Source organism: Hyla sarda, unplaced genomic scaffold (genome assembly GCF_029499605.1).
Source record: "Hyla sarda isolate aHylSar1 unplaced genomic scaffold, aHylSar1.hap1 scaffold_918, whole genome shotgun sequence".
In the NCBI taxonomy this organism is placed as follows: Eukaryota; Metazoa; Chordata; class Amphibia; order Anura; family Hylidae; genus Hyla; species Hyla sarda.
The window spans coordinates 45,266-72,996 of NW_026610947.1; the positions used below are offsets into that span (position 1 = coordinate 45,266).

The 27,731-nt window shown below is 43.7% G+C and overlaps 1 protein-coding gene across 2 annotated transcripts in view; it reads left to right on the forward strand.

The window, feature by feature from the left end:
• Positions 1-24,739, forward strand: part of TRIM45 (tripartite motif containing 45) — a 62,413-nt gene extending 37,674 nt beyond the window's left edge. Inside the window, exons 2-6 of one of the 2 annotated variants that reach the window (XM_056554838.1) lie at positions 21,250-21,986; positions 22,085-22,211; positions 23,420-23,534; positions 23,616-23,742; positions 23,830-24,735. In XM_056554838.1, the coding sequence (XP_056410813.1) occupies positions 21,250-21,986; positions 22,085-22,211; positions 23,420-23,534; positions 23,616-23,742; positions 23,830-23,975 (1,252 nt within the window). In that variant the 3' untranslated portion in view covers positions 23,976-24,735. Of the gene's footprint in view, positions 1-21,249; positions 21,987-22,084; positions 22,212-23,419; positions 23,535-23,615; positions 23,743-23,829 lie in introns of both variants that reach the window. The other variant, XM_056554839.1, reaches the window with a different exon arrangement.
• Positions 24,740-27,731: the final 2,992 nt, after the last annotated feature.

A 27,731-nucleotide genomic window follows, 5' to 3' on the forward strand; every position in this document is an offset into this window, starting at 1 on the left:
CCCATAGAAATAAATGGAGCACATGCCGTCTGCAGCATGCGCTTTTGAATGATTGTCGGGGCTCGTTTCAAGGTTTGTGGAGAGTCCCAGCTGTTAGACCCCCAACGATCAGCTACTTATCCCCTATCCTGTTGATAGGGAATGAGTTCATTTTTGATGGATTACCTCTTTAAAAGCTGGTAAGTCCCCCCAGTCTGACACAGAAGAATAAAAATGTTGTAACTGGAGGCCTGCAAAAGGAGCCTGGCGAGTCCAGCCAATCACCCAGTAAAGCCTCTAGGGGCTAAAGGGCACATTGTGGAAACATAAAGGGTGGGAGACAGAAGGGGCAAAAATTCTGCCTCCAGCATACAGGCCTGGGAAAAACTCTGGATGATCTGTGATCTGGAGGAGAGGACCCCAACGTTCAAAAACTCCCACTGCCAGAAGGGCAAAGAATGATGCGGTGAGAAGGAAACGGGACGGTATTGGGGACAGAAGGAAACCAGGTCCAAGGGAGAATAGACAAGGATCTAGGGCAGAGGTCCTGAGCCAGTGAACTTATAATTTAGAATTAATGTTATAAAACAGTCGGGGACACGGGCGCAGACCAAATAATACAGCTGGCATCCGACAACCCAGCCCCGCCTGAAAATTTGTATCTGGATATAGTTGTCCTATTAATTCTAGGACAAGCGAAAGACCAAACAAAAAGGTACCACAGCACCTCTCTAGATGCCACCAAAGAATGGAGGGGACATAAATGGGGAGAGTCTGAAGCAAATACAGTCCTCACAGGATCAGCCTCAGTATGAGTATGAAGAACTCCTTATGGTCCAAGGAGGTCAGGTCTGTCCAAAACAGGCCATAAAGATACATGGTGGGGGCGTGTGGACCACCACTCCATGTGGGGATCGACAGTCTCCTTGGACAGGGCAGAGATTGCTCTATGCACAAAGAGAGCTGGTGGTGTAATCCTTGGCCTCCCTCCTAGGCTCGAACCCCACCTGCTCTGGATGAATATGGGAGGGAAGGACAGAATTTAAATGAGTAGCCAACAATTAGGCCCAGTTTAAATAAGGATCTGGGATGGTAACTTTCACAGGACTGTGGGTCTTTCCCAGATTTGGGAAGAACCACTACAAGGACAAGGGTAAAAGTAAACGGGAGAGGGCGAACAGGGACACAGAATTGAGGGCAGACAACATGAGGGAGGACAAGGAATCCAAAAAAGTTTTGTGTGCAGTGCAACCATCCAGGTCAGGGCTCTGACCCCCAGAAGGTCCTTTATCACACAGATGATTCCTCCACAGAAAAAGGAGCCTCCTGAGGGAACGGAGAGGCTGGGTTAGGAACAGAGGCCGGGGCGCTGTAGGATTAGATAGATCCCAAATATAATGAAAGACCCAGGTAATTTTGGCGGTGGTATGAGCCGTCTAACCCATTGGGGATTTGATACAGGGGAAATTGGATTGGGCAACAATCACTAGAACAGAATTTTGATGGGAACATGGGCCACACTGTACAGACACTAAAACACTTCTGACAAAGAAGCGCTGGACGTTCCAGCAGAACCTGAAGAGACGGATTGATGAAAGCAGAGAGAAGCAGTTTGCATAGACGTCCATGATTAATGGATGAGGTTATAGACTGTGGCACTGGTGATCTAACGTCTTCCTCGCTCTCATCGTATGTCCCCCTTTATATCCCGCCCATTGTCTTTATAGCTGCCCAATATCTTACACACAGTTGTCTACGAACAACCAATATCTTCTGCTGCTCTCTTGGTTGGATTATCCTTCCCATTGATACAATTGATGGACCTGTCTGGTCCCTGTTTTTTTTAGTCCAGTTGGCAGCCTGGTAAGGTCTGTCGATTGGTCTGTACCTCTCGCCTTTCACCCGCATTTACATTTTTAGACTATTTTAACTCTGGAAACACATTGGCCGATAGTAAAATGGTTTCCTTTCGTGTGTACAGTTTTTTAATCGGCCCCCATCATGTCATCAGAGACATTGCAACCATGGGGGCCAATGCAGCCTCATGCGCAGGTGATCCAGACGCAGCAGGAGCTCTGCAGGATGATCACTACTCAGGGATTTCCACCATTATTATTTGATTTTTTTTTTTTTTTTGGAGACGTGTGCAGGAATTCCCCGTCCTCCCCCTGCAGGGTGCGGTCACTTTCTGTAATATTCTCCATACTTTCCCCTTCACTTGTTCCTCTTCTGCTTTTTTTTTCTTCAAATCTGATGATTTTGGCATCTCTGAGTTTTTCCTAATAATGGTGGAGCCCCTCCTCGTGGGCTCCATAGGCTGATCATTCCAAACTACATTTTAAAGGGGGTCATAGGTCAGGGATCTTATAAGGGTCAAAGTTTGTGGATCTTATAGGGGTCATAGTGCAGGGATCTTATAAGGGTCAAAGTTTGTGGATCTTATAGGGGTCATAGTGCAGGGATCTTATAAGGGTCAAAGTTTGTGGATCTTATAGGGGTCATAGTGCAGGGATCTTATAAGGGTCAAAGTTTGTGGATCTTATTGGGGTCATAGGTCAGGGATCTTATAAGGGTCAAAGTTTGTGGATCTTATTGGGGTCATAGTGCAGGGATCTTATAAGGGTCAAAGTTTGTGGATCTTATAGGGGTCATAGGTCAGGGATCTTATAAGGGTCAAAGTTTGTGGATCTTATTGGGGTCATAGTGCAGGGATCTTATAAGGGTCAAAGTTTGTGGATCTTATTGGGGTCATAGTGCAGGGATCTTATAAGGGTCAAAGTTTGTGGATCTTATTGGGGTCATAGGTCAGGGATCTTATAAGGGTCAAAGTTTGTGGATCTTATTGGGGTCATAGTGCAGGGATCTTATAAGGGTCAAAGTTTGTGGATCTTATAGGGGTCATAGTGCAGGGATCTTATAAGGGTCAAAGTTTGTGGATCTTATTGGGGTCATAGGTCAGGGATCTTATAAGGGTCAAAGTTTGTGGATCTTATTGGGGTCATAGTGCAGGGATCTTATAAGGGTCAAAGTTTGTGGATCTTATAGGGGTCATAGGTCAGGGATCTTATAAGGGTCAAAGTTTGTGGATCTTATTGGGGTCATAGTGCAGGGATCTTATAAGGGTCAAAGTTTGTGGATCTTATTGGGGTCATAGTGCAGGGATCTTATAAGGGTCAAAGTTTGTGGATCTTATAGGGGTCATAGTGCAGGGATCTTATAAGGGTCAAAGTTTGTGGATCTTATAGGGGTCATAGTGCAGGGATCTTATAAGGGTCAAAGTTTGTGGATCTTATAGGGGTCATAGTGCAGGGATCTTATAAGGGTCAAAGTTTGTGGATCTTATAGGGGTCATAGTGCAGGGATCTTATAAGGGTCAAAGTTTGTGGATCTTATAGGGGTCATAGTGCAGGGATCTTATAAGGGTCAAAGTTTGTGGATCTTATAGGGGTCATAGTTCAGGAAATGTAACCCTTAATGACCTGGGTATTTTGGTCTCCCTAGTTGTAGACCCCGATATCACTGTAATGGGGCAGAGACTTCATACTGACTGTGGTTACGTCCTGAACTTCTGACAAGTTCCCTTAAAGACTAAGTGGAGTGAATAGATGAACGCACTGAGCAAAGGGGAACACAATGTTCCCTACACTACTTACTGTCATAGAGGACCCGCCCCTCAGGCCCTCCCATGTGACTGAACTCACCAATAGCAGAGCTGTGTATCTAATCCGAACATGTGCAATACATTCAGGCGACTGTGTATCTAATCCTTTCATATGTTATACTGTCTGATGACCTTTATATCTAATCCTACTGTTTGCTGAGTTGTGTATCTAATCTTCTCACGTGTGATACTGTTTGCTGAGTTATGTATCTGATCCTCTTACGTGTGATACTGTTTGCTGAGTTATGTATCTGATCTTCTCACGTGTGATACTGTTTGCTGAGTTGTGTATCTGATCCTCTCACGTGTGATACTGTTTGCTGAGTTATGTATCTGATCTTCTCACGTGTGATACTGTTTGCTGAGTTGTGTATCTAATCTTCTCACGTGTGATACTGTTTGCTGAGTTATGTATCTGATCCTCTTACGTGTGATACTGTTTGCTGAGTTATGTATCTGATCTTCTCACGTGTGATACTGTTTGCTGAGTTGTGTATCTGATCCTCTCACGTGTGATACTGTTTGCTGAGTTATGTATCTGATCTTCTCACGTGTGATACTGTTTGCTGAGTTGTGTATCTGATCCTCTCACGTGTGATACTGTTTGCTGAGTAGTGTATCTGATCCTCTTACGTGTGATACTGTTTGCTGAGTTATGTATCTGATCTTCTCACGTGTGATACTGTTTGCTGAGTTATGTATCTGATCCTCTCACCTGTGATACTGTTTGCTGAGTTGTGTATCTGATCCTCTCACGTGTGATACTGTTTGCTGAGTTGTGTATCTGATCCTCTCACATGTGATACTGTTTGCTGAGTTATGTATCTGATCCTCTTACGTGTGATACTGTTTGCTGAGTTGTGTATCTGATCCTCTCACATGTGATACTGTTTGCTGAGTTATGTATCTGATTCTCTCACGTGTGATACTGTTTGCTGAGTTATGTATCTGATCTTCTCACATGTGATACTGTTTGCTGAGTTATGTATCTGATCCTCTCACCTGTGATACTGTTTGCTGAGTTATGTATCTGATCCTCTCACCTGTGATACTGTTTGCTGAGTTGTGTATCTGATCCTCTCACGTGTGATACTGTTTGCTGAGTTGTGTATCTGATCCTCTCACATGTGATACTGTTTGCTGAGTTATGTATCTGATCCTCTTACGTGTGATACTGTTTGCTGAGTTATGTATCTGATCCTCTTACGTGTGATACTGTTTGCTGAGCCGTGTATCTGATCCTCTTACGTGTGATACTGTTTGCTGAGTTGTGTATCTGATCCTCTCACATGTGATACTGTTTGCTGAGTTATGTATCTGATCCTCTCACGTGTGATACTGTTTGCTGAGTTATGTATCTGATCCTCTCACATGTGATACTGTTTGCTGAGTTATGTATCTGATCCTCTCACGTGTGATACTGTTTGCTGAGTTATGTATCTGATCCTCTCACATGTGATACTGTTTGCTGAGTTATGTATCTGATCCTCTCACGTGTGATACTGTTTGCTGAGTTGTGTATCTAATCGTCTCACGTGTGATACTGTTTGCTGAGTTATGTATCTGATCTTCTCACGTGTGATACTGTTTGCTGAGTTATGTATCTGATCCTCTCACGTGTGATACTGTTTGCTGAGTTATGTATCTGATCTTCTCACCTGTGATACTGTTTGCTGAGTTATGTATCTGATCTTCTCACGTGTGATACTGTTTGCTGAGTTATGTATCTGATCCTCTTACGTGTGATACTGTTTGCTGAGTTATGTATCTGATCTTCTCACATGTGATACTGTCTGCTGAGTTATGTATCTGATCCTCTTACATGTGATACTGTTTGCTGAGTTGTGTATCTGATCCTCTCACGTGTGATACTGTTTGCTGAGTTATGTATCTGATCCTCTTACGTGTGATACTGTTTGCTGAGTTATGTATCTGATCCTCTTACGTGTGATACTGTTTGCTGAGTTATGTATCTGATCCTCTTACGTGTGATACTGTTTGCTGAGTTATGTATCTGATCCTCTCACATGTGATACTGTTTGCTGAGTTATGTATCTGATCCTCTTACGTGTGATACTGTTTGCTGAGTTATGTATCTGATCCTCTCACGTGTGATACTGTTTGCTGAGTTATGTATCTGATCCTCTTACGTGTGATACTGTTTGCTGAGTTGTGTATCTGATCCTCTCACATGTGATACTGTTTGCTGAGTTATGTATCTGATCCTCTCACGTGTGATACTGTTTGCTGAGTTATGTATCTGATCCTCTTACGTGTGATACTGTTTGCTGAGTTATGTATCTGATCTTCTCACGTGTGATACTGTTTGCTGAGTTGTGTATCTGATCCTCTCACGTGTGATACTGTTTGCTGAGTTATGTATCTGATCTTCTCACGTGTGATACTGTTTGCTGAGTTGTGTATCTAATCGTCTCACGTGTGATACTGTTTGCTGAGTTATGTATCTGATCTTCTCACCTGTGATACTGTTTGCTGAGTTATGTATCTGATCTTCTCACGTGTGATACTGTTTGCTGAGTTGTGTATCTGATCCTCTTACGTGTGATACTGTTTGCTGAGTTATGTATCTGATCTTCTCACGTGTGATACTGTTTGCTGAGTTGTGTATCTGATCCTCTCACGTGTGATACTGTTTGCTGAGTTATGTATCTGATCTTCTCACGTGTGATACTGTTTGCTGAGTTGTGTATCTGATCCTCTCACGTGTGATACTGTTTGCTGAGTTGTGTATCTGATTCTCTCACGTGTGATACTGTTTGCTGAGTTGTGTATCTGATCCTCTCACGTGTGATACTGTTTGCTGAGTTATGTATCTGATCCTCTTACGTGTGATACTGTTTGCTGAGTTATGTATCTGATCTTCTCACGTGTGATACTGTTTGCTGAGTTGTGTATCTAATCGTCTCACGTGTGATACTGTTTGCTGAGTTATGTATCTGATCTTCTCACCTGTGATACTGTTTGCTGAGTTATGTATCTGATCTTCTCACGTGTGATACTGTTTGCTGAGTTGTGTATCTGATCCTCTTACGTGTGATACTGTTTGCTGAGTTATGTATCTGATCTTCTCACGTGTGATACTGTTTGCTGAGTTGTGTATCTGATCCTCTCACGTGTGATACTGTTTGCTGAGCCGTGTATCTGATCCTCTCACATGTGATACTGTTTGCTGAGTTGTGTATCTGATCCTCTCACGTGTGATACTGTTTGCTGAGTTATGTATCTGATCTTCTCACGTGTGATACTGTTTGCTGAGTTATGTATCTGATCCTCTCACATGTGATACTGTTTGCTGAGTTATGTATCTGATCCTCTCACATGTGATACTGTTTGCTGAGTTATGTATCTGATCCTCTCACGTGTGATACTGTTTGCTGAGTTGTGTATCTGATCCTCTCACATGTGATACTGTTTGCTGAGTTATGTATCTGATCCTCTTACGTGTGATACTGTTTGCTGAGTTATGTATCTGATCCTCTCACGTGTGATACTGTTTGCTGAGCCGTGTATCTGATCCTCTTACGTGTGATACTGTTTGCTGAGTTATGTATCTGATCCTCTCACGTGTGATACTGTTTGCTGAGTTATGTATCTGATCCTCTCACGTGTGATACTGTTTGCTGAGTTATGTATCTGATCCTCTTACGTGTGATACTGTTTGCTGAGTTGTGTATCTGATCCTCTCACATGTGATACTGTTTGCTGAGTTATGTATCTGATCCTCTCACGTGTGATACTGTTTGCTGAGTTATGTATCTGATCCTCTTACGTGTGATACTGTCTGCTGAGTTATGTATCTGATCCTCTTACGTGTGATACTGTCTGCTGAGTTATGTATCTGATCCTCTCACATGTGATACTGTTTGCTGAGTTGTGTATCTGATCCTCTCACATGTGATACTGTTTGCTGAGTTATGTATCTGATCCTCTCACGTGTGATACTGTCTGCTGAGTTATGTATCTGATCCTCTTACGTGTGATACTGTCTGCTGAGTTATGTATCTGATCCTCTCACGTGTGATACTGTTTGCTGAGTTATGTATCTGATCCTCTTACGTGTGATACTGTCTGCTGAGTTATGTATCTGATCCTCTTATGTGTGATACTGTTTGCTGAGTTATGTATCTGATCCTCTCACGTGTGATACTGTTTGCTGAGTTATGTATCTGATCCTCTTACGTGTGATACTGTCTGCTGAGTTATGTATCTGATCCTCTTACGTGTGATATTGTTTGCTGAGTTATGTATCTGATCCTCTCACATGTGATACTGTTTGCTGAGTTATGTATCTGATCCTCTCACGTGTGATATTGTTTGCTGAGTTATGTATCTGATCCTCTCACATGTGATACTGTTTGCTGAGTTATGTATCTGATCCTCTTACGTGTGATACTGTTTGCTGAGTTTTGTATCTGATCCTCTTACGTGTGATACTGTTTGCTGAGTTATGTATCTGATCCTCTCACATGTGATACTGTTTGCTGAGTTATGTATCTGATCCTCTTACGTGTGATACTGTTTGCTGAGTTATGTATCTGATCTTCTCACCTGTGATACTGTTTGCTGAGTTATGTATCTGATCTTCTCACGTGTGATACTGTTTGCTGAGTTGTGTATCTGATCCTCTTACGTGTGATACTGTCTGCTGAGTTATGTATCTGATCTTCTCACGTGTGATACTGTTTGCTGAGTTATGTATCTGATCCTCTTACGTGTGATACTGTTTGCTGAGTTATGTATCTGATCCTCTTACGTGTGATACTGTCTGCTGAGTTGTGTATCTAATCTTCTCACATGTGATACTGTTTGCTGAGTTGTGTATCTGATCCTCTTACATGTGATACTGTTTGCTGAGTTATGTATCTGATCTTCTCACGTGTGATATTGTTTGCTGAGTTATGTATCTGATCTTCTCACATGTGATACTGTTTGCTGAGTTATGTATCTGATCCTCTTACGTGTGATACTGTCTGCTGAGTTGTGTATCTAATCTTCTCACATGTGATACTGTTTGCTGAGTTGTGTATCTGATCCTCTTACATGTGATACTGTTTGCTGAGTTATGTATCTGATCTTCTCACGTGTGATATTGTTTGCTGAGTTATGTATCTGATCCTCTTACGTGTGATACTGTTTGCTGAGTTATGTATCTGATCCTCTCACCTGTGATACTGTTTGCTGAGTTATGTATCTGATCCTCTCACATGTGATACTGTTTGCTGAGTTATGTATCTGATCCTCTTACGTGTGATACTGTTTGCTGAGTTGTGTATCTAATCTTCTCACATGTGATACTGTTTGCTGAGTTGTGTATCTGATCCTCTTACGTGTGATACTGTCTGCTGAGTTATGTATCTGATCCTCTTACGTGTGATACTGTTTGCTGAGTTATGTATCTGATCCTCTTACATGTGATACTGTTTGCTGAGTTATGTATCTGATCCTCTCACGTGTGATACTGTTTGCTGAGTTGTGTATCTGATCCTCTCACGTGTGATACTGTTTGCTGAATTATGTATCTGATCCTCTCACTTGTGATACTGTTTGCTGAGTTATGTATCTGATCCTCTTACGTGTGATACTGTTTGCTGAGTTATGTATCTGATCCTCTTACGTGTGATACTGTTTGCTGAGTTATGTATCTGATCCTCTTACGTGTGATACTGTTTGCTGAGTCATGTATCTGATCCTCTCACATGTGATACTGTTTGCTGAGTTATGTATCTGATCCTCTCACGTGTGATACTGTTTGCTGAGTTATGTATCTGATCCTCTCACATGTGATACTGTTTGCTGAGTTATGTATCTGATCCTCTTACGTGTGATACTGTTTGCTGAGTTATGTATCTGATCCTCTCACGTGTGATACTGTTTGCTGAGTTGTGTATCTAATCTTCTCACGTGTGATACTGTTTGCTGAGTTATGTATCTGATCCTCTCACGTGTGATATTGTTTGCTGAGTTATGTATCTGATCCTCTCACATGTGATACTGTCTGCTGAGTTATGTATCTGATCCTCTTACATGTGATACTGTTTGCTGAGTTATGTATCTGATCTTCTCACATGTGATACTGTCTGCTGAGTTATGTATCTGATCCTCTTACATGTGATACTGTTTGCTGAGTTATGTATCTGATCTTCTCACGTGTGATACTGTTTGCTGAGTTATGTATCTGATCTTCTCACGTGTGATACTGTTTGCTGAGTTATGTATCTGATCCTCTTACGTGTGATACTGTTTGCTGAGTTATGTATCTGATCCTCTTACATGTGATACTGTCTGCTGAGTTATGTATCTGATCCTCTTACATGTGATACTGTTTGCTGAGTTATGTATCTGATCCTCTTACGTGTGATACTGTTTGCTGAGCCGTGTATCTGATCCTCTCACATGTGATACTGTTTGCTGAGTTATGTATCTGATCCTCTCACATGTGATACTGTTTGCTGAGTTATGTATCTGATCCTCTTACGTGTGATACTGTTTGCTGAGCCGTGTATCTGATCCTCTCACATGTGATACTGTTTGCTGAGTTATGTATCTGATCCTCTCACGTGTGATACTGTTTGCTGAGTTATGTATCTGATCTTCTCACGTGTGATACTGTTTGCTGAGTTATGTATCTGATCCTCTCACGTGTGATACTGTCTGCTGAGTTATGTATCTGATCCTCTTACGTGTGATACTGTTTGCTGAGTTATGTATCTGATCCTCTTACATGTGATACTGTTTGCTGAGTTATGTATCTGATCCTCTCACGTGTGATACTGTTTGCTGAGTTATGTATCTGATCCTCTCACGTGTGATACTGTTTGCTGAGTTATGTATCTGATCCTCTTACATGTGATACTGTCTGCTGAGTTATGTATCTGATCCTCTTACATGTGATACTGTTTGCTGAGTTATGTATCTGATCCTCTTACATGTGATACTGTTTGCTGAGTTATGTATCTGATCCTCTTACGTGTGATACTGTCTGCTGAGTTATGTATCTGATCCTCTTACATGTGATACTGTTTGCTGAGTTATGTATCTGATCCTCTTACATGTGATACTGTTTGCTGAGTTATGTATCTGATCCTCTTACGTGTGATACTGTTTGCTGAGTTATGTATCTGATCCTCTTACATGTGATACTGTTTGCTGAGTTATGTATCTGATCCTCTTACATGTGATACTGTTTGCTGAGTTGTGTATCTGATCCTCTTACGTGTGATACTGTTTGCTGAGTTATGTATCTGATCCTCTCACGTGTGATACTGTTTGCTGAGTTATGTATCTGATCCTCTCACGTGTGATACTGTTTGCTGAGTTATGTATCTGATCCTCTCACATGTGATACTGTTTGCTGAGTTATGTATCTGATCCTCTTACATGTGATACTGTTTGCTGAGTTATGTATCTGATCTTCTCACATGTGATACTGTCTGCTGAGTTATGTATCTGATCCTCTTACGTGTGATACTGTTTGCTGAGTTATGTATCTGATCCTCTTACGTGTGATACTGTTTGCTGAGCCGTGTATCTGATCCTCTCACCTGTGATACTGTTTGCTGAGTTGTGTATCTGATCCTCTTACCTGTGATACTGTTTGCTGAGTTATGTATCTGATCTTCTCACCTGTGATACTGTTTGCTGAGTTATGTATCTGATCTTCTCACGTGTGATACTGTTTGCTGAGTTGTGTATCTGATCCTCTCACATGTGATACTGTTTGCTGAGTTATGTATCTGATCTTCTCACGTGTGATACTGTTTGCTGAGTTGTGTATCTGATCCTCTCACATGTGATACTGTTTGCTGAGTTATGTATCTGATCCTCTCACGTGTGATACTGTTTGCTGAGTTATGTATCTGATCCTCTCACGTGTGATACTGTCTGCTGAGTTATGTATCTGATCCTCTTACGTGTGATACTGTCTGCTGAGTTATGTATCTGATCCTCTTACATGTGATACTGTTTGCTGAGTTATGTATCTGATCCTCTCACATGTGATACTGTTTGCTGAGTTATGTATCTGATCCTCTTACATGTGATACTGTTTGCTGAGTTATGTATCTGATCTTCCTCACATGTGATACTGTCTGCTGAGTTATGTATCTGATCCTCTTACGTGTGATACTGTTTGCTGAGTTATGTATCTGATCCTCTTACGTGTGATACTGTTTGCTGAGCCGTGTATCTGATCCTCTCACCTGTGATACTGTTTGCTGAGTTGTGTATCTGATCCTCTTACCTGTGATACTGTTTGCTGAGTTATGTATCTGATCCTCTCACGTGTGATACTGTTTGCTGAGTTATGTATCTGATCTTCTCACGTGTGATACTGTTTGCTGAGTTATGTATCTGATCCTCTTACGTGTGATACTGTTTGCTGAGTTATGTATCTGATCCTCTCACGTGTGATACTGTTTGCTGAGTTATGTATCTGATCTTCTCACGTGTGATACTGTTTGCTGAGTTATGTATCTGATCCTCTCACGTGTGATACTGTTTGCTGAGTTATGTATCTGATCTTCTCACGTGTGATACTGTTTGCTGAGTTGTGTATCTGATCCTCTCACATGTGATACTGTTTGCTGAGTTATGTATCTGATCCTCTCACGTGTGATACTGTTTGCTGAGTTATGTATCTGATCCTCTCACATGTGATACTGTTTGCTGAGTTATGTATCTGATCCTCTCACCTGTGATACTGTTTGCTGAGTTATGTATCTGATCCTCTCACGTGTGATACTGTTTGCTGAGCCGTGTATCTGATCCTCTTACGTGTGATACTGTCTGCTGAGTTATGTATCTGATCCTCTCACATGTGATACTGTTTGCTGAGTTATGTATCTGATCCTCTTACGTGTGATACTGTTTGCTGAGCCGTGTATCTGATCCTCTCACGTGTGATACTGTTTGCTGAGTTATGTATCTGATCCTCTCACATGTGATACTGTTTGCTGAGTTATGTATCTGATCCTCTCACATGTGATACTGTTTGCTGAGTTATGTATCTGATCCTCTCACATGTGATACTGTTTGCTGAGTTATGTATCTGATCCTCTCACATGTGATACTGTTTGCTGAGCCGTGTATCTGATCCTCTCACGTGTGATACTGTTTGCTGAGTTATGTATCTGATCCTCTCACATGTGATACTGTTTGCTGAGCCGTGTATCTGATCCTCTCACATGTGATACTGTTTGCTGAGTTATGTATCTGATCCTCTCACATGTGATACTGTTTGCTGAGCCGTGTATCTAGTCCTATGGTACTGGGGCAGTTTCTCAGCTGTATGTTTCGGTGCGGTACACCCCTCCTCCGGTTATCTATATGTTACACCCAGTGGCGGGGGAGGGGGCCTGTGGTTTTACATTATCACAATATACAGGAATCTTATTACAGAATCATCACATTATTAGGAAATGGCTGAGAAAACATGATGATCTATGAGGGTCACCTCCTCCGTACTACTCCTTCTACTACTACTCCTCCTCCTCCTCCGTACTACTCCTTCTACTACTACTCCTCCTCCTCCTCCGTACTACTCCTTCTACTACTACTCCTCCTCCGTACTACTCCTTCTACTACTACTCCTCCTCCTCCGTACTACTCCTTCTACTACTCCTCCTCCTCCTCCTCCGTACTACTCCTTCTACTACTACTCCTCCTCCTCCTCCGTACTACTCCTTCTACTACTACTCCTCCTCCTCCGTACTACTCCTTCTACTACTCCTCCTCCTCCTCCTCCGTACTACTCCTTCTACTACTACTCCTCCTCCTCCTCCGTACTACTCCTTCTACTACTACTCCTTCTACTACTACTCCTTCTACTACTACTCCTCCTCCGTACTACTCCTTCTACTACTACTACTCCTACTACTCCTTCTACTACTACTACTCCTTCTACTACTACTCCTTCTACTACTACACCTCCTCCATACTACTCCTTCTACTACTACTCCTCCTCCGTACTACTCCTTCTACTACTACTCCTCCTCCGTACTACTCCTTCTACTACTACTCCTCCTCCTCCTCCGTACTACTCCTTCTACTACTACTCCTCCTCCTCCTCCGTACTACTCCTTCTACTACTACTCCTTCTACTACTACACCTCCTCCATACTACTCCTTCTACTACTACTCCTCCTCCGTACTACTCCTTCTACTACTACTCCTCCTCCGTACTACTCCTTCTACTACTACTCCTTCTACTACTACTCCTCCTCCGTACTACTCCTTCTACTACTACTCCTTCTACTACTACTCCTCCTCCGTACTACTCCTTCTACTACTACTCCTCCTCCATACTACTCCTTCTACTACTACTACTACTCCTACTACTCCTTCTACTACTACTCCTTCTACTACTACTCCTTCTACTACTACACCTCCTCCATACTACTCCTTCTACTACTCCTCCGTACTACTCCTTCTACTACTACTCCTCCTCCGTACTACTCCTTCTACTACTACTCCTTCTACTACTACTCCTTCTACTACTACTCCTCCTCCATACTACTCCTTCTACTACTACTACTCCTCCGTACTACTCCTTCTACTACTACTCCTCCTCCGTACTACTCCTTCTACTACTACTCCTTCTACTACTACTCCTCCTCCGTACTACTCCTTCTACTACTCCTCCTCCTCCTCCGTACTACTCCTTCTACTACTCCTCCTCCTCCGTACTACTCCTTCTACTACTCCTCCTCCTCCGTACTACTCCTTCTACTACTACTACTCCTCCTCCGTACTACTCCTTCTACTACTACTCCTCCTCCGTACTACTCCTTCTACTACTACTCCTCCTCCGTACTACTCCTTCTACTACTACTCCTCCTCCGTACTACTCCTTCTACTACTACTCCTCCTCCTCCGTACTACTCCTTCTACTACTACTCCTTCTACTACTACTCCTCCTCCGTACTACTCCTCCTCCGTACTACTCCTTCTACTACTACTCCTCCTCCGTACTACTCCTTCTACTACTACTCCTCCTCCATACTACTCCTTCTACTACTACTCCTCCTCCATACTACTCCTTCTACTACTACTCCTCCTCCGTACTACTCCTTCTACTACTACTCCTTCTACTACTACTCCTCCTCCGTACTACTCCTTCTACTACTCCTCCTCCGTACTACTCCTTCTACTACTCCTCCTCCTCCGTACTACTCCTTCTACTACTCCTCCTCCTCCGTACTACTCCTTCTACTACTACTACTCCTCCTCCGTACTACTCCTTCTACTACTACTCCTCCTCCGTACTACTCCTTCTACTACTACTCCTCCTCCGTACTACTCCTTCTACTACTACTCCTCCTCCGTACTACTCCTTCTACTACTACTCCTCCTCCTCCGTACTACTCCTTCTACTACTACTCCTTCTACTACTACTCCTCCTCCGTACTACTCCTCCTCCGTACTACTCCTTCTACTACTACTCCTCCTCCGTACTACTCCTTCTACTACTACTCCTCCTCCGTACTACTCCTTCTACTACTACTCCTCCTCCGTACTACTCCTTCTACTACTACTCCTCCTCCGTACTACTCCTTCTACTACTACTACTCCTACTACTCCTTCTACTACTACTCCTTCTACTACTACTCCTTCTACTACTACTCCTTCTACTACTACTCCTCCTCCGTACTACTCCTTCTACTACTCCTCCTCCGTACTACTCCTTCTACTACTACTCCTCCTCCGTACTACTCCTTCTACTACTACTCCTCCTCCGTACTACTCCTTCTACTACTACTCCTCCTCCGTACTACTCCTTCTACTACTACTACTTCTTCTACTACTACTCCTCCTCCGTACTACTCCTTCTACTACTACTCCTCCTCCGTACTACTCCTTCTACTACTACTCCTCCTCCGTACTACTCCTTCTACTACTACTACTCCTTCTACTACTACTCCTCCTCCTTCTACTCCTTCTACTACTCCTTCTACTACTACTCCTCCTCCGTACTACTCCTTCTACTACTACTCCACCTCCGTACTACTCCTTCTACTACTACTACTCCTTCTACTACTCCTCCTTCTACTACTACTCCTCCTCCTACTACAACTCCTCCTCCTACTACAACAACTCCTCCTCCTACTACAACAACTCCTCCTCCGTACTACTCCTTCTACTACAACTACTCCTCCTCCTTCTACTACTCCTCCTCCTCCTCCAACTACAACAACTCCTCCTTCTACTACAACAACTCCTCCTCCTACTACAACAACTCCTCCTCCAACTACAACAACTCCTCCTCCAACAACTCCTCCTCCTACTACAACAACTCCTCCTCCAACTACAACAACTCCTCCTCCAACTACAACAACTCCTCCTCCAACTACAACAACTCCTCCTCCTACTACAACAACTCCTCCTCCAACTACAACAACTTCTCCTCCAACTACAACTCCTCCTACTACAACAACTCCTCCTCCTACTACAACTCCTCCTCCTACTACAACAACTCCTCCTCTTACTACAACAACTCCTCCTCCTACTACAACAACTCCTCCTCCAACTACAACTCCTCCTCCAACTACAACTCCTCCTCCAACTACAACAACTCCTCCTCCTACTACAACAACTCCTCCTTCTACTACAACAACTCCTCCTCCAACTACAACAACTCCTCCTCCAACTACAACAACTCCTCCTCCAACTACAACAACTCCCTCCTACTACAACTACAACTCCTGCTCCTACTACAACTACTCCTCCTACAACAACTCCTCCTCCTACTACAACTCCTCCTCCAACTACAACAACTCCTCCTCCAACTACAACAACTTCTCCTCCTACTACAACTACTCCTACTACAACAACTCCTCCTCCTACAACAACTACTCCTCCTCCAACTACAACAACTCCTCCTCCTACTACAACTACTACAACTCCTCCTCCTACTACAACAACTTCTCCTCCTACTAAAACTACTCCTCCTCCTACTACAACTCCTCCTCCAACTACAACAACTTCTCCTCCTACTACAACTACTCCTACTACAACAACTCCTCCTCCTACAACAACTACTCCTCCTCCAACTACAACAACTCCTCCTCCTACTACAACTACTACAACTCCTCCTCCTCCTACTACAACAACTTCTCCTCCTACTAAAACTACTCCTCCTCCTACTACAACAACTACTCCTCCAACTACAACAACAACTACTCCTACTACAACAACTCCTCCTCCTACTACAACTACTCCTCCTCCTCCTCCTACAACAACTACTCCTCCTACTACTACTACAACAACTCCTCCTACTACTACAACAACTACTACAACTTCTCCTCCTACTACAACAACTCCTCCTACTACTACAACTACTCCTCCTACTACTTCAACAACTCCTCCTCCTACTACAACTCCTCCTCCTCCTACTACTCCTCCTCCTCCTACTACAACAACTACTCCTACTACAACAACTCCTCCTCCTACTACAACAACTCCTCCTCCTCCAACTACAACAACTACTCCTCCAACTACAACTACAACTACTCCTACTACAACAAGTACTCCTCCAACTACAACTCCTCCTCCTACTACACCTACTCCTCCTACTACACCTACTCCTCCTACTACTACTACAACTACTCCTCCTACTACAACAACTACAACTACTCCTCCTACTACTACAACAACTACTCCTCCAACTGTAACAACTACTCCAATTACTCCAACTACAACTACTCCTCCTCCAACTACTACTACAACTACTCCTCCAACTACAACAACTACTCCAAATACTCCTACTACAACTCCTCCTCCAACTACAACTACAACTACTTCTACTACAACAACTACTCCAATTACTCCTCCTCCAACTACAACTACTCCTACTACAACTCCTCCAACTACAACTACTCCTCAACTACAGCTACTCCTCCAACTACTCCTACTACAACAACTCCTCCTCCAACTACAACTACTCCAATTACTCCTACTACAACTACTTCCCCTACTACAACAACTACAACTACTCCTCCTCCTACTACTACAACTACTCCTCCAACTGTAACAACTACTCCAATTACTCCTACTACAACTACTCCTCCAACTACAACTCCTCCTCCTACTACACCTACTCCTCCTACTACACCTACTCCTCCTACTACTACTACAACTACTCCTCCTACTACAACAACTACAACTACTCCTCCTACTACTACAACAACTACTCCTCCAACTGTAACAACTACTCCAATTACTCCAACTACAACTACTCCTCCTCCAACTACTACTACTACAACTACTCCTCCTACTACTACTACAACTACTCCTCCTACTACAACAACTACAACTTCTCCTCCTACTACTACAACAACTACTCCTCCAACTGTAACAACTACTCCAATTACTCCAACTACAACTACTCCTCCTCCAACTACTACTACTACAACTACTCCTCCTACTACAACAACTACTCCAATTACTCCTACTACAACTCCTCCTCCAACTACTACTACAACTACTCCTCCTACTACAACAACTACTCCTCCTACTACAACTACTCCTCCAACTACTACTACAACTACTCCTCCTACTACAACAGCTACTCCTCCTACTACAACTACTCCTCCTACAACTACTACTCCAATTACTCCTACTACAACTACTCCTCCTCCAACTACTCCTCCAACTACTACTACAACTCCTCCTACAACTACTACTACAACTACTCCTCCTACTACAACAACTCCTCCTCCTACTACTACAACTACTCCTCCAACTACAACTACTCCTCCTACTACAACTACTCCTCCTACTACAACAACTATCCCTCCAACTACTCCTCCAACTACAGCTACTCCTCCTACTACAACAAGTACTCCTCCAACTACAACTACTCGTACTACAACAACTACAACTCCTCCTCCTACTACTAAAACTACTTCTCCAACTACAACTACTCCAATTACTCCTACTACAACAACTACTTCTCCAACTACAGCTACTCCTCCTACTACAACAAGTACTCCTCCAACTACAACTCCTCCTCCTACTACAACTACAACTTCTCCTCCTACTACTAAAACTACTTCTCCAACTACAACTACTCCAATTACTCCTACTACAACAACTACTTCTCCAACTACAGCTACTCCTCCTACTACAAGTACTCCTCCAACTACAACTACTCCTCCAACTACTCCTCCTACTACAACAACTACAACTACTACTACTACAACAACTACTCCTCCAACTACAACAACTACTCCAATTACTCCTACTACAACTACTCCTCCTCCAACTACTACTACGACTACTACTACAACTCCTCCTCCTACTACAACAACTCCTCCTCCAACTACAACTACTCCTCCAACTACAACTACTCCTACTACAACAACTATTCCTCCAACTACAGCTACTCCTCCTACTACAACAAGTACTCCTCCAACTACAACTACTCCTACTACAACAACTACAACTCCTCCTCCTACTACTAAAACTACTCCTCCAACTACAACTACTCCAATTACTCCTACTACAACAACTACTTCTCCAACTACAGCTACTCCTCCTACTACAAGTACTCCTCCAACTACAACTCCTCCTCCTACTACAACAACTCCTCCTCCTACTACAACAACTCCTCCTCCTCCTACTACTACAAGTACTCCTCCTCCAACTACTACTACGACTCCTACTACAACTACTCCTCCTACTACAACTACTCCTCCAACTACAACTACTCCTACTACAACTACTCCTCCTACTACAACTACTCCTCCTACTACAACAACTATTCCTCCAACTACAGCTACTCCTCCTACTACAACAAGTACTCCTCCAACTACAACTATTCCTACTACAACTACTCCTACAACTACTCCTCCAACTACAACTACTCCAATTACTCCTACAACAACTACTCCTCCAACTACAGCTACTCCTCCTACTACAAGTACTCCTCCAACTACAACTCCTCCTCCAACTACAGCTACTCCTCCAACTACAACAACTCCTCCTCCTACTACAACAACTACTCCAATTACTCCTCCTCCAACTACTCCTCCAACTACAACAACTACTCCTCCTACTACAACAACTAATCCTCCAACTACAACTACTACTACAACTATTACTCCTCCAACTACAACTACTCCTCCTACTACAACTCCTCCTCCTACTACAACAACTCCTCCTCCTACTACAACTACTCCTCCAACTACAACTACTCCTACTACAACTACTCCTCCTACTACAACTACTCCTCCAACTACAGCTACTCCTCCAACTACAACAAGTACTCCTCCAACTACAACTATTCCTACTACAATTACTCTTCCTACTACTACAACTACTCCAATTACTCCTACTACAACTCCTCCTCCTCCAACTACTACTACAACTACTCCTCCAACTACAACAACTACTCCTCCAACTACAACAACTCCTCCTCCTACTACAACTCCTCCTCCTACTACAACTATTACTCCTCCAACTACAACTACTCCAACAACTCCTCCTCCTACTACAGCAACTCCTCCAACAACTCCTCCTCCAACTACAACAACTACTCCACCAACTACTCCAACTACAACTACTCCTTCTACAACAACTACTCCTCCAACTACAACAACTACTCCAATTACTCCAACTACAACAACTACTTCTCCAACTACAACAACTACTCCTACAACAACTCCTCCTCCAACTACAACTACTCCTCCAATTACAACTACTCCTCCAACTACAACTACTCCTCCAATTACAACTACTCCTCCAACTACAACAACTACTCCTCCAACAACTACTCCTCCAACTACTCCTCCAACTACTCTTACTACAACTCCTCCTCCAACTACAACTCCTCCTACTACAACTCCTCCTCCAACAACAACTACTCCTCCAACTACAGCAACTCCTCCAATTACTCCTACTCCTCCTACCACTACAACTAATTCTACTACAACTACTCAAACAATTACCCCCCTACTACAACCACCACCACTACTACCCCATCAGCTGCTCAGGACCAATCCCCCGGAGCTACACTAAAGCATCAAGTATAATGACTGGGAGGGATATTATACAGGCGGGGGGGGGGGGGGGGGGGGGGGTCCGAGGGATGAGAAGACACTGGAATGTTTTAGAAAATGATGTGTACACAAGAGACGATACTAATGCTGACAGACAGCCCTGCCCATCACTGATATAATAGCAATATACTAACATGTGATCACAGCCCCACCCACTGTATGACATCACTGATATCATAGTAATATATTAACGTGAACACAGCCCCACCCACTGTATGACATCACTGATATAATAGTAATATACTAACGTGATCACAGCCCCGCCTCCTGTATGACATCACTGATATAATGGTAGTATAACATGTGATCATAGCCCCACCCCGTATGACATCACTGATATAATATAACAGTAATACAATGACATGTGATTACAGCACGCCCCCCCCCCCTGTATGACATCACCTGAATCTGTATACTGTAGTCTCTGTATTGTATCTGGTGTATATTATAATGTTGGGGTCCTGCATCTGTATACTGTAGAGTTGTGGTGAGATTTGGGGGGTCTAATATGCAATAAATCTTTTTCTTGTGCAGGCGGCAGAAGCGGACGGCGGGCCACTGTGTGCTGCTCCTTCAGGACCTCCCCCCAGGCTCCTCCCTGTCTCCGGCAGCGGTCTGCACCCTCCATCCTCTAGAGGAGCTGTGCCTGTTCTGCGAGTCCTGTGCTCTTCCCTCCTGTCGGGACTGCGCTCTGGTCAAGCACTTGGGCCATGATATTCGTCCAGTTATGGAAGTCGCAGGGAGGCATCGGGCACAATTACAAGGAGCTTTACTAAAATCTGAGCCTCAGCTGGAGGCCCTGGAGGCTGCCCTTTATGTTGTACAAGAAGCAGGAGAAGATTTAAAGAGAAGTGCGGATCTTCTGCGGAAGGAGGTGGAGGCTTTCACGGAGGGGTATATACATGCCGTTCAGGAGCACAGGGTAAGGCTCCTCCAGGACATAGAGGAGGAGGTGCGCCGTAAGGACCAAGCCTTGAGTCTACAGAGAGCTCGGATACATCAACAGCTGACGGACCTACGTACTGCCACCACATTTACTCGAGGCCTGCTGGACCACGGACCTGACCTCCATCTTGTCCAAGCCCGGGCCTTGGTAATTGGTCGCGTCAAGGAGCTAAACCAAAGAGATCATAACCAAATGGAACATGCGGAGGCCGACAGAATAGTATTCAATGCCAAGGAGGAGGCAGGACTGTGCCAAGGGTATCACATGTATGGCAGGGTGCAAAGTGCTGCTGTGGATCCGGAGAGGTGTCAGGTCAGAGGACCAGGTGACCAGTTTATAAGCTTCATTATTACCCTTCATGATCTAGTCATATAATGATATCTATAAAGTCTCCTCATTGTGTTCTTCATGGCCAATTTCTAGGTCTCCAGTCTGGGCAGAAAGGAAAACTCTGCAGCTTTACCCTCACCTGTAACACTAAATCTGGAGATCAGCTGGATCATAATGGGGCCTCGCCGCGAGTCATCATCCTGCATAAAGAGTCTGGCAGGTCAGTCTCCATGGCTGGTCTATTCAGCACCCAATATCTTCTCAATCTTTAGGAATTCTTATTTTGACAAAAGGTAAGAGGAGAGATGTGGCTCCTCCATCATTAAATATGCTTGGCGTGACATTTGGGTCCATCTCCAGAAGCCTAGGTGGTGGTTTTTGTTTTCCCTGTCCAGAATAGATGCTTGGGTGGGTTGGGGTCTTTTCTAGTAGAGACACCTGGGTGGTGGGTTGGATCTCCCCACTCCAGAATAGAGACCTGGCCAATAGGTTTGGTCTACTATCTTCAGAACAGACGCCTGGGTGGAGGGTTGGGTTTCCTCTTTCAAGAACAAGATGGCAGGATCTCCAAAATAGATGTCTGGGATGTAGGCTGGGTCTCCTCTTTCCAGATTTAATGCCTGAGCGTTCGGTTGGGTTTCCACTCTCCAGAAAAGATGGCTGTGTGGTGGGCTGGGTTTACTCCAGAACAGATGGCTGGTTGATGGGTTTGCTGTCCTCTCTCCAGAATATATTCCTGGGATGTAGGTTGAGTTTCCACTCTCCAGAAAAGATAGCTGGGTGATGGGTTAGCCGTCCTTTCTCCAGAATAGATGCCTGAGATGTAGGTCGGGTCTCCTTTCCAAATAAGATGCCTCGGTGGTGGGTTCCTTGATTCATGGATGGCATTGCAGACTGCAGGTTGTGCTGTGGTGTCGTTTGGATTGGTATGGGTTAATTAGAAATAGTATAGATTGGTATGGTACACATAATCTTGATGCTATAAAATGGTTTAATACAGAATGTATTGGTATGGCATGATATATACTGTAGATGGGTATGGTATAGTATATGTATTGGCACTCGATGGAATTGACTGGTATGGAATGATATGGCTTGATAATGATAATTGTCGGCTGGTTATATCTCCATTATGTGTATTGTGTCCCCACTATTGGATGGTCCATCCTGTTGGTCGTGTGCCCAGCACAGGATAACTCACTGTGGGGTGATTCTTCCCCGTGTTGGCATTGTTGGGATGAGGTTAGGTGGTTCAGAAACAAAACTTAATGCCCCAATACAGCATAAGACTCGTTTCAGTGCATCCAGATAATATCCAGTCATTGGCCGAGTCTCCATATTTGTCCACATTTACTACATACTATGACACCCCATCTCCCAGTATCTAGACTGTGGGGAGAAGGCTTAACGTTTTTTTGTACCTCACAGATCTTTGCAGGCCTCGATTCAGGATAACCACGATGGAACATACAACATCTCGTACATCCCCACAGAGACAGGTCAGATGTCCATAAGTGTGTATATAAAAGGACGCCATATCAGGGTAAGTGGTGGAAACTGGGGAATTCATTAAGTGCTGGAGATGTTGGTGTCACATTCCTGACACGCAGATTGTTCTCCACAGAGCTCCCCTTTTACCGTCACCGTTAGGGGATCATCACACCAGCATCGTGGGATCTATCACTGCTGCTCATTCTGTTCCAGTGGTGGCCAAAAGGATGCCCGTTGTGGCTGTGGTGGGACAATGCCAGGTAAGTGCCTTCAGTCCACAAAGGTTTGTTAATTCAAACTCACATTCTGTATAACCTATATCTATGCACTCATTGTCTACCCTACAGGTAGTTTCCAGGGTTGTGGTCATGGTCACAAAGGTCATCCTGGCCAGTCCCACTGGTCTTGTTGTGGATCCACTACTGAGACATCGGAGTGTACTGGTGTGAAGGATTCAGCCCCCCGCAATCTGCTCCGGACTGTAGCCTTATAATGCTAGAAGCCACTTCAGACTATCAGGCCACATTGAAATGACAGTATACACCGTTCTCTTGTCGTCTTTGTAAGACAAAACCAAAAAGACAACTAACAGAGAGAAGAACCATAACGGATAGAACTGCAAGACTTTGTGAAATCCTGACCAACATAGGCCCATGCCAAGTGGACTCTGGGTCATGTCACCCTACAGGCTGAGACTTAGCAGTTCCATCTCTGGGACAATGGCTCCAATTAATGTTCATTGTGGTTTATGGTCAAACTGGTGAAAATGAGACAATTCCCATCTCATCACCAACATGCCAGAATGAAGAAATTTATATAAAACATAAGTGCCTTACGGTTTGTGCAATATTCTGGAGCCCTCACACGATGGGCCCAAGGAGCCTTGTGCTGTCTGAGAATGACATGGAAGCCATAAATAAAATGTCTTATTCGTATTTCCCATGAAGCATTATTTCTGACAGATCTTATTGGGCCTCCATCTCTCTCCTCCTTTGTCAGATGCGTTAGCACTAATCTCTTACCCAGCGGCTCTCACACAACCTTCTAACACTGCTTCCCCACTGATCTAAGTTATTATGGCGGTCTTCACTTCTCTCATACTCCTTCACTTCTCCCAGTCATGGAGGAGATTTAACCTCTTCCTCTCCTCCGGTATCTTTCCCTCCTCACTCAAACATTCTTCCATAACCCTATTACTGACCCATCTCTGGACCTGTCCTGTGTCTCTTCATCACCAAACTCCTGGAACACTTGGGGGGTATTTATTATTAACATATTTTGCTATCTGTCAACAACGGCAAATAATCAAACAAATTCTGCGCTAGCTGCAGATGTGAGATTATTTGCAGTTTTCACACTGGCTCGCAAAAGTGGTGTGGTCTCCTGCAAAGTAGGTATGGCATTAGGAAAATGGGACGTGCACCAGATTTACAGCAGTTTAAGTCAGCAACCAGCATAAACTACTGATGAATTCTCTGAAATAAATATAGCAGCAGGGGGTCCGCCTCTACATGAATCCAGCAGAACCTGTGTGCTGGGGAGGTTGATAAACGACCCTCCGTCTCTTCTCGCCTAATCTGCTATTTTAATGTGAACTTTCTCTTTGACCCCTTGGAGTCTCGTTTCCACATAATAAACTAAAGTCTCTAATGATCTCCATGGAGATTGCAGAATCTCAATGCAGCTGCTCTCTTGATTTTCCTGGATCTCTCTGCTCCGCCCAATTGGTCTTAAAGGAGTTCTCTGGCAAAAATTAACTTATCGCCTATTCACATGATAGGGCATAAGCAGCTTATCATGGGAGGTCTGACCGGTGGAACCCCCTGCGATCTCCCGGACAGGACCCAGCCCACAGTGAGGAGCACGTGTCATCTACTGGTAGATGGCACGCTCTCCATTCATTTCCATGGGAGCACCGAAAAGACCAAAGTACATCGGCGACCCCATAGAAAAGAATGGAGCGTGTGCCATCTACCGGTAGACTTTCAAAATTAGGGACCTATGGATGGAGGGTTAATTTCAAGACTATTTACAATTGATCACTCACGTGATCACTAATAGTTAATGGATGGGAAAAATAGGGTATTAGTGAGTGATCAATTGTAAATAAAATCTACCAGTAGACGACACATGCTCTCAATGAGATTTTTTTTCTGGAGTTTTCTTTTAAGGACTCCTCTCTCTATTGATTCTCATGGATGTCTTCTCCGTCCAATTGGTCTTAAGGACTTTGCTCTCTATTGGTTCTCCTGGATGTCTCTGCTCCGCTCCACTGGTCTTGAGGACTCCACTCTGTATTGGTTCTCCTGGCTGTCTCTGCTCCGTTCCACTGGTCTTGAGGACTCTGCTCTCTCTCTCTAATGATGCTCTTGGATCTCTACGCGCCACTGGTCTTAAGGACTCTGCTCTCTATCGTTTCTCCTGGATGTCTCTGCTCCGCTCCACTGGTCTTGAGGATTCCTCTCTCTCCCCATTGATTCTCTTGGATGTCTCTGCTCCACCCCACTGGTCTTGAGGACTCTGATCTCTTGATTCTGCTGGATCTCTATACTCCACTGGTCTTGAGGATTCCACTCTTGATTCTCCCTGATCTCTATACTCTCCTTCTGTATTCTCTTTTCCTACTCTTGCTCCACTCATTCTCTTCCTTCCTTTCACTCTTGGTATTAAGGACTCTGCATTTTCCTGGTTTTCTTCTCATCACCATAACTACCTGCAGCAGCCACAAGTAGGATGGAGGGGTACGGAGGTCCCATAAGTGGGACCCTAATCTTCTAGACATTTATGGCATTCTATGTACACGCCCTAAATGTCCAGATGAGAATACCCTTTTAATACTCAGTATATTTGATCCTTCCTTCCTCTTCATATTCCTTTCTCCTCTTGTACTTTTCCTGCCCTCCTTTTAGAATCTTCCCTCCTCTCTTTCATATTCTTCTTTCATTTAGTACTTTGCCTTCTGTTCCTTTCTATACTTCTATGTCCTTTCTTCATACTCTTTCTTCCCATCTCCCATCCCATTCCTTCTGTGATCTCTCTTCTTTCTTACTCTTCCCTTTTGTACCTTTCTTTCTTCCTACTTGTCATACTCTTCCTTCCCTTCCATACTGTTCCATATGCCAATTTATACTCTTCCTTCCCTTTCATACTGTTCTGTATGCCCATTTATACTCTTCCTTCCCTTTCATACTGTTCCGTGCGCCCATTTATCCTCTTCCTTCCCTTTCATACTGTTCTGTATGCCCATTTATCCTCTTCCTTCCCTTTCATACTGTTCTGTATGCCCATTTATACTCTTCCTTCCCTTTCATACTGTTCCGTGCGCCCATTTATCCTCTTCCCTTTCATACTGTTCGTGCGCCCATTTATCCTCTTCCTTCCCTTTCATACTGTTCCGTGCGCCCATTTATAATCTTCCTTCCTCCCTTTAGTCTCTTTATCTTCCTTCCTTTCATACTTCTACCTCTTTCCTTTTGTACTTTTCTTACTCTTTATATTCTCCTTTTGTAGTATTTCCTTCCTTACTCTTACCTCCTTTGCCCCGCATACTCTTCTTTGATCATACTTTTACTCTTCCTTCTTTCCTCCTACTCATAGATCCTTCTCTCTCCTTTTTTTCTTCCTTGTGTCCTATTTCCCCTTTTGTTTCTCCTTCCGTATTCTCTTTTCCTACTCTTGTCCCTTTCATACTCCACTCGTTCTCTTCCTTCCTTTTCATATTCTTCTTTTATATTACGTACTTTTCCTCCCAGTCAGTTCTTCTCCTTTCCTCCTAGATTTTTCCTTTTCACTTTCATACTCTTCGTTCTCTCCGTACTCTTCCTTCATCCTTTCATATCCTCTCCTGTGTGATTCAGCCTTATGAAGTTTTCGGGTTTTGTGTTTCCCAAGTGAAGGGCTTCACTTCCTCATTATATCTGATCTCCAGGAGGGGGCACTATAGACGGAGATGCCTCCGACATTCAGAGGAGTATACACAAGTCAGTCCTGTAGACACCAGGTCACAATGTGTGAACACCACCGCACACCCCAATCAAGAAAATATAAAACACTGCTTTATTATAAAACACTTATAATAGAGACACACTGTACAAATATAGAGAGAGAACACCGTACATAGAGCATGCCCATACTGTATGACTGTCATATACATATATATATATATATATATATATATAGAGAGAGAGAGAGCACGCCCATACTGTACATATATAGAGAGCATGCCCATACTGTATGACCGTCATGTACA